This window comes from Aulonocara sp. 'chitande type north' Nkhata Bay, linkage group LG12 (assembly GCF_057382095.1).
Source record: "Aulonocara sp. 'chitande type north' Nkhata Bay isolate Kocher_YH1m ecotype deep benthic linkage group LG12, A_spYH_male_GT1.1, whole genome shotgun sequence".
NCBI lineage: Eukaryota > Metazoa > Chordata > Actinopteri > Cichliformes > Cichlidae > Aulonocara > Aulonocara sp. 'chitande type north' Nkhata Bay.
The window spans coordinates 11,362,616-11,378,577 of NC_141355.1; the positions used below are offsets into that span (position 1 = coordinate 11,362,616).

The window sequence follows — 15,962 nt, forward strand, 5'->3', positions numbered from 1 at the left end:
TCCTCCTGTCGCCAACATATGCCATAGAGTAACTGTCAAAGAGCTTCCTCCAGTGACGCCATCCGATGCCATTAAAGTACTTGAGTCTGACTTTAAGGACATCAGCAAGGACAGCAGAACAGTGTCTCAAGATGACATCCTCTTCCTCAATATGCTAAAGGAAAGCATTTACATGAATGCCCATGGTCACTATGAGATGCCTCTCCCTTTTAAAGAGAGACCTTACCTTCCCAACAACAAGCAGTTAGCTATCATCCGGCTCAACCATCTCAAACGAAAGCTGCTGAACAACAAGAACTACAAGACTCACTACGTAACGTTTTTGAATGAGGTAATTAAAAACAATGATGCTGAAGAAGTTCTCTGTGAAGAGAAGGAAGGTGAAACATGGTATATTCCACACCACGGAGTTTATCATTCCAAAAAACCAGAGAAGCTCAGAGTGGTTTTTGATTGCTCGGCTAAGTACAAGGGAACTTGCCTAAATGATCATCTCCTGTCGGGCCCAGATTTGACAAATACTCTAACTGGTGTTCTTATCAGATTTCGACAGAACCATGTTGCTCTGATGTGCGACATCGAAAGGATGTTTCATCAGTTTCATGTGCGCGAAGCGGATAGAGACTACCTACGTTTCCTGTGGTGGAAGGATGGGAACTTCAGTGTGGAGCCACAGGAATTCCGTATGAAAGTTCACCTTTTCGGTGCTGCATCTTCACTGGGATGTGCCAACTATGGGTTGAAACATCTCGCTAAGGAGAACGAGAGCATGTTTCCTCTGGGCTCCCAATTCATTATGAGGGACTTCTATGTGGATGATGGTGTCACAAGCATAGCAGATGTAGATGAGGCTATTCAGCTTGCAAAAGAAGCCCGAAGGCTCTGTGCTATGGGTGGTCTGCAACTACACAAATTTGTGTGTAACAATGCGAAGGTGCTTGAGAGTATAGCACCATCTGAGCGTGCCACTGAAGTAAAGGCTCTTGATCTTGCCTTTAGTGATTCATCACTGGAAAGAGCCTTAGGAATCCACTGGCACATTGAGTCAGACAGTTTCAGGTTTCATGCCCGTTTGAAGGACCAACCAGAAACCAGGCGTGGTATACTATCCACTGTTGCCTCTCTTTATGATCCACTTGGGCTTATTGCTCCTTTCCTGCTAACTGGGAAAAGGGTTCTTCAAGAAATGTGTAGGCATGGTACAGGTTGGGATGACCCACTCATCAGTAAACTGCAACCAGTCTGGAGATCCTGGAAGAGTGATCTGGCAAATTTGGATAAAATCACCATACCCCGATGCTATGTACCAGCTGACTTTGGAAAGGTCACAAAGAGAGAGCTACATCACTTCTCTGATGCAAGCACGTATGGTTATGGCCAGTGCTCATATTTGAGACATGTGAATGGAAATGGAACTGTTCATTGTGCTCTGATTATGGCAAAGTCCAGAGTTGCTCCAATCAAAGCTGTGACCATCCCCAGGTTAGAACTGACTGCTGCTGTTGTATCAGTTGCAGCAAGCAATACTCTAAAGGAAGAACTGGGAATTTCAGGGATTGACGAATACTTCTGGACAGACTCCAAGGTTGTACTGGGGTACATTAACAACGAGACACGTCGCTTCCACACATTTGTATCAAATAGGATTCAGAAAATACATCTCAGTACAACTCCTCAGCAGTGGCGATATGTTTCTACTGACAAGAATCCTGCAGACCTTGCTTCGAGAGGTTCTAGTGCAAGCAAGCTTCTGACATCGAACTGGTTTACTGGACCCAAGTTCTTATGGGAGAAAGAGGTATCACCAGAGGTAGAGGTAATCCCAGAAATCCCAGTTGGGGACCCTGAAGTTAAAAGGGTTCAAGCACTAAATTTGGAGTCTGCAGAACAAGTGACTCTTTCAGACCGCTTGTCAAAGTTTTCTTCATGGTGTAAGGTCAAACAAGCTGTTGCGCGACTTCTTCGCCGAACCAAGAGTGACAAGTCAACAAGCCACAGCACAGTTCAGGAGCGAGAGGTAGCACAGCGCATCATTATAAGAGATTTACAGAGACGAGTGTATCGAGATGAGATCCAGCTACTTAGTAATGGCTTACAACTTTCACGGCAGAGTAAACTGTTTCGATTGGATGCCTTTCTTGACAAAGATGGAATCCTCAAGGTGGGAGGAAGACTGAAAAATGCATCTCTCCCTACCTCTCAGAAACATCCAATGATCATTCCAAAGGACCACCACATAACGAGGATGATAATAGCTCATCATCATGAACAGGTTAAACACCAAGGAAGGGGTATAACCATCAACGAGATCAGATCAAATGGATACTGGATCCCAGGAATGAACAGAGCTGTTGCATCTTATGTGCATCAGTGTGTCAAATGCAGGAAACTCAGGGGATCAGTGGAAGAGCAGCGAATGGCAGACCTGCCATCTGAGCGGGTGGATCCATCTCCACCTTTCACTTATTGCGGAATGGACTGTTTTGGGCCATTTTTTACAAAGCAAGGGCGTAAGGTGAATAAGCGTTATGGTCTGCTTTTCACATGCCTTTGTTGTAGAGCAATTCACATTGAAATGGTGAATGATATGTCAGCAGATGCCTTCATTAATGGCCTCCGATGTTTTGTTTCCATAAGAGGAGCAGTACGACAAATAAGATGTGACCAAGGAAGCAATTTTGTTGGAGCTAAGAATGAAATGTATAATGCGCTGAAACAGATGGATGTCAATCGTCTGACTGCATTCTTGGCTGAGAGGCAGTGCGACTTCATTATGAATGCTCCCCATTCAAGCCATGTTGGAGGTGTCTGGGAGAGACAGATCAGAACAGTAAGAAATGTACTTCGGTCCACTCTTTCACTCTCACCTGGAAGATTAGATGATGCCTGTTTGAGGACATTGTTTTACGAAGCAATGTCTATTGTGAACAGCCGTCCACTCACTGTGGATAACCTGAATGATCCAAATGGTCCAGAACCGCTGACTCCTAATCACCTACTCACTATGAAACCCACTGGAGCCTTACCACCTCCCGGGACGTTCATCAGAGAAGACATGTATGCTCGTAAGAGATGGTGTCATATCCAGTATCTAGCAGAGCAATTCTGGAACCGCTGGAGAAGAGAGTATCTCTCTAATATTGCCACTAGACAACGTTGGCATATTTCTAGAAGGAATCTGAAAGTTGGTGACATAGTTATCGAAAGGATGGATGATCTGCCACGGAACGAGTGGAGATTAGCCAGAGTTGAAGAAACAGTCTCTGATAAAGATGGGCTTGTGAGGAAAGTTAAGATTCGTCTTGGAGACCAGAAAATGAAAAGGGAGGGTCAATGTTCTGGCAAGCCATCCATTGTTGAACGGCCCATTCAGAAACTGATCTTGCTTTTAGAGGCTGTCTAAGACAACGACTATACCCTTTATTGTATGAAGACTTGTGGACAATACCTGCAGGCTCATGCATGGATAATTCTTTGTTTTCGTTATGTAAAAGGCCTTGTGGTTAAGGTCATTTGTTTTTAAAATTCATTCGTGTTATAGTTCTCCCTTTTGTTAAAACACTCATGATTTGGTGGGAGTGTAAATGACCTTTAAATTTGGTAAATATTTTTACGTTTGTTTGAAAGGCACTTCGGTTTTATTTTGAAATCCATGCTTTTATTTTGAAACAGGAAACTGGCACAAAACCGTTAAAGGGCTGTTAGTAACGTTTCTTTTAGGATATGGTAAAATAGTGTGCCTTAAAGTGAAAAATATGTACGTTTACTTTGCCAATTAGTACCTGGCTGACAGTGGCACAAGGTTTGTTAATGTTTCCTTTAACGGAATAAGTTACATGCAATCAAAATGTCGTTTAATAGAGTTTATATTGTTAACCTTGAACTTGACCTTTATGTGTAGTGGTAAGTTAGTGAGGTGATACAATGAATTGAGTGATGTAAATTTGATGTATATGCTATATGTGAGCAGGAGAAATTTGTTTCCTTTGATCTTATGGTATTAATATTGCTGGTTTTGTTTTGCTCCTAGCTCTTACGGTGTCTTCACTGAATGTTTCAATAAAAACATTTCCAATAAAACCTCTGTGAAGCATCAGTATAAGAGACCATCATTCAGCCAGGGATGCTACACTGGTATCATCAAAGATGAGCTTGTGGGGCCTTTTCGGGTTGAGGATGGAGTCAAGCTGAACTCCCAGTCCTACTGCCAGTTTCTGGAAGACACCTTCTTCAAGCAGTGGTACAGGAAGAAGTCTGCATCCTTCAAGAAAAATATGATTTTCATGCTGGACAATGCTCCATCACACGCGTCCAAGTACTCCACAGCGTGGCTGGCAAGAAAGGGTATAAAAGAAGAAAAACTAATGACATGGCCACCTTGTTCACCTGATCTGAACCCCATTGAGAACCTGTGGTCCATCATCAAATGTGAGATTTACAAGGAAGGAAAACAGTACACCTCTCTGAACAGTGTCTAGGAGGCTGTGGTTGCTGCTGCACGCAATGTTGATGGTGAACAGATCAAAACACTGACAGAATCCATGGATGGCAGGCTTTTGAGTGTCCTTGCAAAGAAAGGTGGCTATATTGGTCGCTGATTTGTTTTTGTTTTTGAATGTCAGAAATGTATATTTGTGAATGTGGAGATGTTATATTGGTTTCACTGGTAAAAATAAATAATTGAAATGGGTATATATTTGTTTTTTGTTAAGTTGCCTAATAATTATGCACAGTAATAGTCACCTGCACACACAGATATCCCCCTAAAATAGCTAAAACTAAAAACAAACTAAAAACTACTTCCAAAAACATTCAGCTTTCATATTAATGAGTTATTTGGGTTCATTGAGAACATGGTTGTTGTTCAATAATAAAATTATTCCTTAAAAATACAACTTGCCTAATAATTCTGCACTCCCTGTAATGAGGTGCTGCAACTCTGCAGTGTAAATGATCATTCAATTAGCAGAGGGATTTTTTTTTTTACGTAGCTTTAAGGACATAAGACTTAGACACTGAAGTTTAACAAATGACTTACTGGATTACTGGACTTATTGCAGAGCTCCTCTTCATCATTGTCTTCCATGCCTATTTTCAAAAGAAAGAAAGAAAATGCCACCCTAAAACAATGTTTGAAAACTTTGCAAAGCCCAACCTTTCATGTGACTCTTTACTAATTAAATCTTTGTTCTCTCCAGCTGATCGAAACGAGGTCACAGAGCAGAAATCTGGGTTAAAGATCACCTCCAGCTCTCACTGACTGTTGGTAACCAGACACTCCCTCCCGCGCTGACACACTGCAACCCTGCCGCATGCGTATCTATATCTGAATTAGTACAAAGCTCGACATGGGGAAAGACAACGTTTTCACTTTGTTTACTAAACTTACTTCTCGCTTATTTGCTTGTCATCATATAAAAGATCCAAATACAACACGGATCATAACGAGGCTGATCCTGGTTGACGGGATTCCAACGTAATATGGAAACAGCGTCTACCTACAGTTCCAACCTTACCTTTAATATCACATTTAACTTTAACTGTAAAGTTGTAATTCTCATTTTTGCATGTGTGTGTAGCTCTGTTCCGTTACCCAAGAGGACAATGGAGTGGAAAAGAAACACTAAACTAGTAGGTCTGCGGTGACAGAGTCCCTCGGTGAGAAACCGCAAGATACAATCTCTAGCTTACCTTTTTAGACTAAAGTCAAGCAAAGAATGTTGCCATGTACCTTTCTTATGCCAAAGTTTTTACGTTTACGTGCTTTCCAGTTCTTTGGAAAAAGCAATCTAAATGTCCTGTCATACCTATCAAAATAAAACCTCTCTTAACAAAAGGCTACAGCAACACCGAATAGAATATACGATTTTTTTTTAAAGATGTCGAATGAAAAACAATAGCTTTTATAATAGAAATTATACCCATAGTTCATTTGAACACGGACAATTTTTTTTAAAATCTTTTTATATGCTAACATGTTTATGAAATATTTAGCTGTGTGGGTTGCATCCTTCGAAGCATGCAGCCCTTGAGCACACAGCTTTTATTTTGAAGGGCTGTTTCTCCACTCATGGGCTCTGCGTAGTTGTCTTAAATGACGTACCTCCAATCACTGGCAGCGAAACAAGCATCTCGTATTTTGATTGGTAGATGGTGCCTAATGTCGTCCAATCACCAAACAGTTTGTTAGATAGTGAAGCAGCTCGATAGCGTTGGGCTGACGGTGTGGTGAAGGTGAGTGAAGTCGAATATTTTATAGATATATAAATATGAATGTAACAATTTCTGAATCTGCAGTTCATCGAAAATTCAAATAATATCCAGAATTTTATCTGAAATTAATTATGAGCTCGAAAGCAGCATTACATTTAGCTATCATTTAAGTTGTTTGCTAGTTAGCAAGCTAACCAGTGAACAAGTTACAGAAATCAGCACTTAAGGTTTCTTACTAAACTGTAATGTAACGCATGTTGACCCTAATCCTAACCCAGAGTGCAGTCTGAACAGTAAAGCATCACTGTTACCTGACTACCAAGTGAAAAATGAAAGTAATTTTTGTGTATTGATCGTCAATATTCTAACAGGATTTTGTCCATCTTCCCTGGCAGTGTATTTGGCTATTTCATGAGGTGGTGTATACCCACTCTTTATTAAAATCAACGCTTTTGTTTTTACTCTCTTCTGTCCTGTAGGAAGGCTGTGCCAGCATGGGTGTGTTATCCACGCTGATGAGGGGGCTGGTGCGAGGTGCTGACAGGATGTCTGAGTTCACGAGCAAGCGTGGATCAAGGACTCATAATAAAGGCAGGGGCGCCAGGCCCGCTGGACGGAATCTCCCCAGCTCCAAGTTTCTAGCCATTCGGGCCATGATTCCGGAGTTTGTGGTGCCTCCTTTGGAGGGATTCAAACTCAGACCATATGTCTCATACCGTGCCCCGAAAGGAACAGAACCTCCACTCACAGCACAGAGTCTGTTCGATGAAGTTGTGGCTCCTCAGATCAAACAGGACTTGGAAGCAGGCACTTTCAGCAAAGACCAGCTAGTGAAGTATGGATTTGAGCCCACACAGGAGGGGAAGCTCTTCAAGCTCTATCCAAAGAATTATGTACGTTAATGATGGATTTCCAAAGACTCGCTGATTCACTGGGGACTGAAAGCTGCAGATCAACTGATGAGGGCCCCTTCTAGAAAATCAACTACTACATAAACTGTTCAGGAAAAAGGCCTTGTCTTACAGGTTTTGTTATTTGATGACCTGGAAAAATAAAACAAAAAGCATGATTAATACTGCACAACTGTCAGATATTCATTATAATGGTTTGAGCTCCTGTTTTTTTTTAAGTTATGAGTCTTCACTGAGGGACTGGTGATCTTGTTCAAGGGTATATGCAGACTAGCTACATGTGACATATTTCAAAGTTAAACACAGTGGTAATTATTCAGTTACCACATAATAGTTTGCTTTATTTTTCAGGCCATTAAGTACCTAAAATTGCACTTACCTGTACTCTAATGTCCACTTGAGACCGGCTAAAAGTGAATCAATCCTCAGACTCATATTACAATAAACAACATTAAAAAGCATAATTATAGTCTGGTACAAATAGTTTTGTTCTGTAGGTAGGTTCATTATATCTCTACATTGAGACGAGTAACTTCTGATTGTCGCATGTGGTGTGATCTTAACCTGAATATCACCAAAATTAAATCAACTTGATTTAAACCACCAAAATAATATCTTGAAAACTGGATGCTACACTGCTAAGTGCTAACAAACAGAATTCTCCCTTCAAGGGGAGAGTCACCTGACAAACAACATGGCCTGTTATAATTTTTATGGGTGCATTTCTGATATTTTGTCCTGCTCCTTAACATTAACAATTAGCTGCTATGTTTTTTGATTCAACTTTAGGGATGCAGCTTGCCAAGTGGGCATCTTGACCCTATTTTAGCCCCACAACAACCACCTCACACGACCCTGCAGCTGGTCTGGGCTAAAGAAGAAAAAAACCAAACAAAGAACATGTGTAGGTGAATGGTTGTATTGCGCTTGTAGCTACAGTACACACGAGTATGAGGATTATAAACTTCTTTTTTTTTTTTGCTTAAATACAAGTTTATATTAAAAAAAAAAAATCAGTGTCACTATGAAAATAGAGGGTCTTGCTAATTGCATATAATGTGATAAGTCATTCCAAAGTATAGGAATCTTCATGATAAAAACAGTGACTGGAATAACAGCATGACATGCTCTTGCTGTAGTCAGGCTATACATTTAGATTTCAATAGTGTCAACATTGCTATGACTCCTGTAAAGCCTGGTCTGGCATCCAGTCCCAGCGCCACACGTGGAGCATGTGGTCATAGAATGAGCAGCTGGCCAGCAGGCAGGACAGTGAGGGAGCATCCTCATCAGGGTTGAGGGTGGGAACTGGAGCAGGGGAGGTCTGAGGTGCTGCAATTCCCTCTGGGATGTATCGACCAGCATCGTCCTCCAGGGAAGTGTCAAAGCTGGCAGTGGGAGATTCATATTGAATCCTTAAGTGTCCTCGGTTCTCTGCAGGGCTTTCCTTTGGTTCTGTGGCAGGCGGGGAACAGGCAGTATGGTCCTCCAGGGACAGCCTGGACCAGTCTGCTCCATATGCCAAGGAACTGTGGAGGATGTATGAGGTTACAATGGGGCATGCTCCTGCACTGCCCTCTGTAAGTAAACAAACAGTAAGTTATTAAAACCCCCCACAGATTTCTCCTGGTAAAAACAACCATTTGTACAATATGTGAGGTCTACTGATGTTTCAGGTAGAGAAGGAAGCCTTTCACCATTCAAAGCTATTTACACTGCCAGCACCATTCACAGAATCTTTCCTATCAAACACAAACACCATTTTGGCGTGTTTGGCATCCATCTGTTTCAGACAGTTTTTTTTGTGTGTGTTACACACCCCTTGGCAAACATGGACATGTGTCCATGTTTGATTTGAGAAATTGAGGACACAGAGAATGTCATCAGGAAAGCATTTCGTGAGGCAACAGATTTATAGAGCAGTATGCTCATTTTCCCATACATTTTTATAGAGTCAGACTTCTTTTCACGACAAGGAGTGGCTCCCTGCTGGCCATTAGAAAGAATGCAGGTTTAAAATGCTACATGGTTTGCCTTTTCAGGCCTGGACTCTAGTCCATCGTTTTTAAAGAGCCTATAAAAAAAGCAAAAAGGTATATGCTCTGTTGCTTAATTTCTTCAAATTGTGCAGTATCTATAAATAGTAATGATGAGTTCATTAAGCTACCTTTCCGCTCTGAGAAGCTAAAAAGACGGCTAAGATCAATTATAATTAGACAATTGTCAAACAATTCTCATATTTAAGAAGCTGAAACTAGACCGGTCTCTGGAGTCCAAACCAGCTAAACTAGGCAAGAGCCCACGCAGGCTGTCAGTCCAATGGGAGAGACAGAATCACCACAAAGTGTGAGGTGAAAACTGTGTTTTCACAGGCCTAAAGCTGGTCTAATTCAGAGCGACCATTTTATTGTTTATCACTTATTCAAACACACCTAGAGCCTGCTGACAGTGAAGGATGTGGAAGTCATTATGCATGCAGGCTGCCAGCAGCAGGTGCTGATGGCTGGGATGCCACTTCAGTCTCCACACTCCACCACCCAATGGAGTCTCACTCAGGGGCTGCCGCATGTTTCGGCCATCCCACAGCAAAACCTGCTCATCGTAACTGTGGAAGGAGAAGTGCGTGAGAGGAGCAACAAGTATACAACTCTTACACAACAACAGCTCAACATCAGGATATTTACCTGCCTGTAGCCAGAATGTGCTCCCGATGAGGGTTGCTGTGAATACTGCACACACCCATCGAGTGCCTTTGAAAGAAAACAACATAAATTTGTGTCTGCACACTGTCAAAATGGAATATATACATGAAAACTGATACACTATCAACCTCACCTTTTACTTATGAAAGTGGGGCTGGAGGGACCGATCCTTAAATCCCAACCTTTCAGTTTACAGTCATCACCACCTGGTGAGAAAACAACACATGACACAGCACAGGAGAATATTTAGATGGCCGATTTAGAGGCAGCATCAATGTGAGCTCACAAACTACCCGTGTAAGGCACACAAATTGGTGGCACATATGTATGATTTAAAGTCATGATAAAAAAAATAAAGTACACCATATCTGAAATCTAAGGTTTTATATACAAGGACAAAAAATATCATCTGCTTCTTAGGAGAGTTTACAATAGGTAAGTACAACATCAGATAAACAACACATGGCATATTACACTGTGTCATTTATTTAACAATAAACCAAAATGCAGAAGGGATGTGTGAAAAACCAAGGACAATATGCTTCCACGGGAATTAATTGGCTGCTACTCAGGCTGTTAATTATCAGCAATCATCAGCCAGGAGCCGATAATCAAATACTGATTATCGGCTTGACAGTTTTCTGGTCCGGAGCACTCGTGTGTTAGCACAAGGCCCAGCAGGAAAGCCGTAAACAATGAACTTAGAGGAGCAATTGTTGCTATTGATTAAACTTGGAAGGGTTATAAGGCCATTTCCAAACAATTTCAAATCCATCACTCTACAGTGAGAATAATTAGTCACAAGTGGAAAACACTGAAGACAAATACGAATCTTCCAAACAGTGGCGATCCCAGCAAATTGACCCCAAAGTCAGACTGTGCAATGCCGAGTGAAACTCCGAAAATCGCTACATTTCAGAATATGTAGGCTTCACTTAGCATGTTAAATGTTAAACTTCTTGACAGTACAATCAGACTGAACAACATTGTCTCATTTGAAAGGGCAAAGAAAACCAAAAACAAATACACACCGCAATATAGCTTAGGTTTATGAAGTTGCATCTGAGGAAACCACAACACTTCAGGAACAATGACCTTTGGACATACAAGACCAAATTGGAGAGATTTTGCTATAATGCACAGTGCCATATTTGGTGAAGACCAAACATTGCATAGTAGTACAAATACCATCTCATACTGAAGCAGCTTAATAGCATTTGGTCAAGGTGAAACACCAACTCATACCATCTGTCGTGGAGCTGTGGTGGTGGAGGGATGATGATTTGAGATTATTTTGCAGGCACAGAACCTGGGAACCTTGACCATGAACTCCTCTGTATACCAAAGAACACAGAGGAGTCAAACAGCTAAAACTCTGGACCAAATGCTGTCATACAACAGACGTTGCAATTGCGCAAAGAACCTCAACCCAAAGAAACCTGGACTTTAAGACAGCTGTACCCACAAACGTCAATAAACTGCAGTAAAGCTGAATGAGGGCAAGATGCATCCACAATAATGTCAGAGACTAATGAAGTCACACAGAAAATTATTACTTCAAGCTACAGTTGCTAAAATTGGTTCTACAATCTTCTGAATCATGAGGTGCACTTAAGGTTTTACTCACTGCTTCTGGATTTTGGCTTAGTTTCAAATACATAAATAATGGCATGTGTTGCTCATCTGAGGTAATAATTTTATCATATTAGAAGCTGAAAAGGATTCATATGTGAAACCTCAGAACTGAAATAGGATGTACTTACTTTATTTTTCACATGACAGTTGTATATCAGTTTTACTGACTGATTTCAGCAAATAAGATGCCACTCACCAATTATTAATTAAATCCTAATTAGTATTTAACCGTTATTTTGTTTGCAGAAAAAGATGGACTAAACAAAAAATGTTTTAGATCAAAGAATATTTTATTTTTAAATCACAGAGCCAATCCAAGTAAATACAAAACAGAGTTTTTAAAACAAAAAAAGCTATTCAAACCTACCTGCTATGATGGGTTTCCTGTTCTTACTGAAAAATACAGTTATTTGGATTTATGCAAATGATACGTAAGATTCTAGAATACGCTTTTCTTTGCTTGCAACAATTAACACATTAATTTTTAAGAGTGACAGGATATATGTTACCAGAGTACACAAGCTGTGTGTCCCAATAAGAGAAGGCAGAGATCCAGGCCTCAAAGTCATGGGCTTTCCACTGAGACAGTGTTGTTAAAGCACCTTCAGCCAGAGAGAGCACGCTGATGCAGCCTGCAGAGTCACTGCACACAATCCGCACGTCACTGCTGCTGACACGACAGGGTGAGGTATTAACATGAATGATATTTGCACAACATGTGACATTGGCTCTTTTATGGAGGTAGTAGCGTCTCCAATAAGCTGACCTGTCCAGTCTTCCAGTGGACCAGTCTAATGACAGAGCCAGCCGCTCTGCTCCAACCTCCAGACTACTGAGAGACTGCAGACTGTGGCTACCCTCCTACTGGATACACACATTCATGAGTGCACACCACAACATCAACACAAAACAACAAATGAATGCACAGTTAGAGGTGAGGCATAAAAACAGCAGCCTTCCTGTAGCCTGAATCTAAAATAGCTGCTGCGCTCATGCACTGCAGCTCAAGCTGTCTGTGGCCGTTACACGGCAATCAAGGCCTTAATGCGTATTTTAGTGTGCTAAACTTAGTAACTGTTAAATACAGGCAAAATTAATGAAACACCAAAATCATAAACTCGACTGATCTTGGGGCCAATAAATCAGCTGATATTAACCATAAATAATGCCATATCTACATTTATAAAAGTCAATAAATATGTAAAAAATAAAGAAAAGTTATACTGTGATTGGACAGATTTTGCTGCCCCTTTCATGTTTCTGTCGTTAGATCAGGAAAGCCTCGGTTACTTTAGTGAGCTGACAACCAGTTTTGTGTAACTTTTTATCCTGACTACCAATGATGGGGTTAAGTGAATCCAGATAATGGAAAAATGTTCTGGGTATGCTGAGATGTCTTCATAATACAGGCCCCACATGCCACTGTCTAAATCTTTTGATGCCACATTTCTCACCTGACTGCGAGACAGTGTGTACAGCTGCAGCTCCCCGGTAGCTGTTGCCATCCCCAGCACTGCTCTGTCTGACACAGGCACGTGGCACCTATGAACACGCATAACAATGAATATGAGGGAAATAACCGAAGCTACACTGACCAAATCTGCTTTCTTACCATTTCAAATCTAAAATGGCTGCGGTGTCCATGCGCTGCAGCTCTGTGAGAGGGGGGCACATCGGTCCCTCGTGCCGAAATTCAAAAAGGTAGAGACGACCGATCCTGCTCGGGGTGGCATCTTCTTCCCCTCCCTGCAACATGAGAGCAGAGTGACACAGAGCAGACATCAAAGTGGGTCCTCATTAACTCCACTGGTTGCTTCATTCGGCTACCAAGTCTTTATTAATAAAATGTATGCAGCACTCTGGGGCAGCAGTGTAATTTTTTTTTAAGTTAGATGACATAAATGTAATCAAAAATGATTTCCAGGGAGAGTTTAAATTAGCTGCTGTGATCTGGGCCAGTGTGCCTGTATAACAAAGTTAAGTCCGTGTGCTGGTAATGCCATACGCCTATACAGCATTTGTAAGCAAACCGAGCGGCTTCTGAGTGAGTCTGCTTTAATTACCAGCTAGCACTAGAGCAAGAGGAGGAAACCAACTTTAAAAAAAAAAAAAAAAAAGAGTTAGCAGGCAATAGAGGAATACCTTGCATTACAATCCTTCTCCTTACATACTAACTAATAAGGCCCTGTCATATTTAAATACGACCCCGCCCCTCACCTTTGGAACCAGTTCCCAGTTTGGATTCAGGAGACAGACACCCTCTGCTCTAAAAACTGAACATAAAACTTTCCGTTTTGATAAAGCATATCAGGTAGGGCTGGATCGGGGGGAGCTTCCTGTGATACTCTGAGGATTTCTTCTCAACTCACTTCTTTTCAACCCGCACACGTTTTATATGCCACTGCCACATGTCATTAAATTGTATCTTCTCTCTCCCACAGTCTGCCCTCATCTTTCCTTTTTCTCTTCTGCTTCCTTTCACAGCTGCCTCTCCCTGAGGCTGCTTCTGTCAGAGGTTTCTTCCTGTTAAAAAGGTTTTTTTCTTTGCCACCATCATATAGTGCTTACTTATAGGGGATTGTTCTAGGGGGTTTTCTCTCCAATACTGTAGGGTTTTTACCTAAATTGAATAGATGTGATGTCACATGAAAACTATGAAAAAGTTGTCTGACGTAATATGAAAGCGTTTTAATTTCTTAGAGAACATGCTTAAGGTAATTAGGAAAGACTGCAACAAACATTTTATTTAAGGGGAGCAAGGGCCAATCTATTAATACCGGATTTTTTTTTAAATATCAATATCTCCTAGTTTGGAGTAAGGTTTACTGTTAGCATGTACTAACCCTTTATTTTGCTCATATTTATCTTATGGTGCAGTTTAGCCCTAGTCTGAAATAAGTTCCTTAACGCCTCTGCCTTTAAAACCATCCTGTTTTTAAGCTTACTTTCACACAATTCTTCTGCACTCACAGTCAGAGCTATAGCTTACAGAGCCATGACTGGAAAAAGAAAACTGACTCAAACCAAGTCCCAGTCTGAAGACTAGGATTACTTGTACATACACTGACCTCATTATTTAAAATGTTGTCCATGTTTAATATGAGAACCAAATACTGGAACTGTATACATATACAAAAAATGTAAAGATTTTAGGTCCATGTAAGTGAACAACTGGAACTTCTGCCCAGACACTGGGTAAATCTATAACCCCACCATTTAAAAAATAAATAAATCACAGCCCACATTAATATCTATTCCTGACTTGACTTAAATGGTAAAATATACTAACTACTAATGATTCAAAGTAAAACACTGAAGCTTTATATATTATACTTGTCAGCTGACATCAATTGTACAAGCCATCACTTTTTTTTTGTTGTTTTTTTAACAAACCAATTAACATAGTGGTCAGAGTTCTCTGGCTTCTTTACTTATTACTAATCTGGTCTAAATGCTTACAGCCAGCGCTGGAGATAAGCATTTTAGCCACAAACCTCTTTTAGCAATCCAATCCGGTGATCCAAACACCGCCAAAACAGGTGGACAATGTACACGGGACCAAATTCTCATAATTTTAAGCGAAGGAAGGGTATAAAGACATTTGTATACAATTCTATTCCCATGACAGGTAATGGGATGTAATCTCACCCCTTTCTGTAGCTGATACGTGCCGCAGGCCAGGATGCTGTGGTTGGGTGAAACAGGACACCACTCCACCGCGTCAGCGCTCAACTCCGTGTCGAACACCTGTAGACTGCGGGTCTTCGACTTCCAAGCCATGAATACCTGATGTGCATACCGTTATCCCACGGGTTGCTACAAATTCCAAAATATATCCTGTTACGACTCAGTTGTTAAAAGACAGTAAACTAGTGCACGACATCTTAAGCATTTTTAGTTAAATTTAATTAACGTAACAAAATGTTTTGGTCGCTAGCTAGCAAGCTATGAATAACTGGCTGCAGCCTCACAAGAGCCAAAATGTCACCAGTCAGAGATTTATAGCATATTCGTATACCGTATTCCTAACGTTCATATACACATTCTTTGTATATGAACATTTAAAGTAACTTTTAGTTTAGTTTAATGCCGAATAACCGCAGAGAAACACGTAACAAACAAAACTCACATGTGTGCCAGCCCTGAGACTCGACGCTTTTAGCGTCCTTACGTCATCTCTGAGCGTCACGGTGTATTTAGGTGCCAAAGTGGGGAATTGCTATTTAAGAACAAAAGATAGTTTATTTATCCTGTATTTGGATACATTCTTTTGTTAAAGGAGTTCAATCAATAATAAAGGTATTGTAAAGAGTTAATATATTTTTTTTTAAAAAGTATAAGACAGAGTTATTTCATGTGGTATGAAAACTGTATATGTCCTTTACACCAAAATGTGGAACAGAGGCAAGTAAATTAATGCCAGAGTCAGAGGAATGCAGACACATGCCGAGGCATTTTTCTTTCTTAATTTTGTTGTGAGGTTTTAGCCTTCGTTTAGAAG

At 40.8% G+C, this 15,962-nt stretch overlaps 3 protein-coding genes across 8 annotated transcripts in view; 1 reads left to right on the forward strand and 2 right to left on the reverse strand.

Moving 5' to 3' along the window:
* The window catches only part of pnpla7b (patatin-like phospholipase domain containing 7b), a 32,511-nt gene extending 26,732 nt beyond the window's left edge, over positions 1–5,779 (reverse strand). The window contains exons 1-2 of one of the 6 annotated variants that reach the window (XR_015131766.1): positions 5,245–5,636; positions 5,039–5,088 (exon numbers count right to left, since the gene is read on the reverse strand). Coding sequence is in view for 5 of the 6 variants with exons in the window: in XM_086313534.1 (XP_086169660.1) it covers positions 5,039–5,088; positions 5,245–5,314 (120 nt within the window). In the remaining variant the exon portion in view is untranslated. Of the gene's footprint in view, positions 1–5,038; positions 5,089–5,244; positions 5,637–5,691 lie in introns of those variants that run through there. The other 5 variants (XM_086313537.1, XM_086313535.1, XM_086313538.1 and 2 more) reach the window with 5 other exon arrangements.
* Positions 5,780–6,125: 346 nt separating this feature from the next.
* Positions 6,126–7,296, forward strand: mrpl41 (mitochondrial ribosomal protein L41). Its single transcript, XM_086313540.1, has 2 exons — positions 6,126–6,234; positions 6,693–7,296. The coding sequence occupies exon 2, from the start codon at positions 6,708–6,710 to the stop codon at positions 7,113–7,115; it is 408 nt and encodes a 135-aa protein (XP_086169666.1). The 5' UTR covers positions 6,126–6,234; positions 6,693–6,707; the 3' UTR covers positions 7,116–7,296.
* A 731-nt stretch (positions 7,297–8,027) lies between these two features.
* Positions 8,028–15,635, reverse strand: dph7 (diphthamide biosynthesis 7). Its single transcript, XM_086313539.1, has 10 exons — positions 15,591–15,635; positions 15,110–15,277; positions 13,074–13,207; positions 12,916–13,003; positions 12,228–12,322; positions 11,971–12,128; positions 9,960–10,032; positions 9,809–9,874; positions 9,557–9,729; positions 8,028–8,702 (listed from the first exon to the last, which is right to left on the reverse strand). The coding sequence occupies exons 2-10, from the start codon at positions 15,239–15,241 to the stop codon at positions 8,302–8,304; spliced, it is 1,320 nt and encodes a 439-aa protein (XP_086169665.1). The 5' UTR covers positions 15,242–15,277; positions 15,591–15,635; the 3' UTR covers positions 8,028–8,301.
* Between the last annotated feature and the right edge of the window lie 327 nt (positions 15,636–15,962).

Excerpts from the sequence above, each read along its gene's own strand:
- mrpl41 (XM_086313540.1), top strand. The coding sequence starts at position 6,708 with ATGGGTGTGTTATCCACGCTGATGAGGGGGCTGGTGCGAGGTGCTGAC.
- dph7 (XM_086313539.1), bottom strand. The coding sequence starts at position 15,241 with ATGGCTTGGAAGTCGAAGACCCGCAGTCTACAGGTGTTCGACACGGAG. Across the intron at positions 13,004-13,073 it reads GCCATTTTAGATTTGAAATG|GTGCCACGTGCCTGTGTCAG; the intron begins GTAAGAAAGCAG and ends GCGTGTTCATAG. Across the intron at positions 8,703-9,556 it reads TCACTGTCAGCAGGCTCTAG|AGGGCAGTGCAGGAGCATGC; the intron begins GTGTGTTTGAAT and ends GTTTACTTACAG.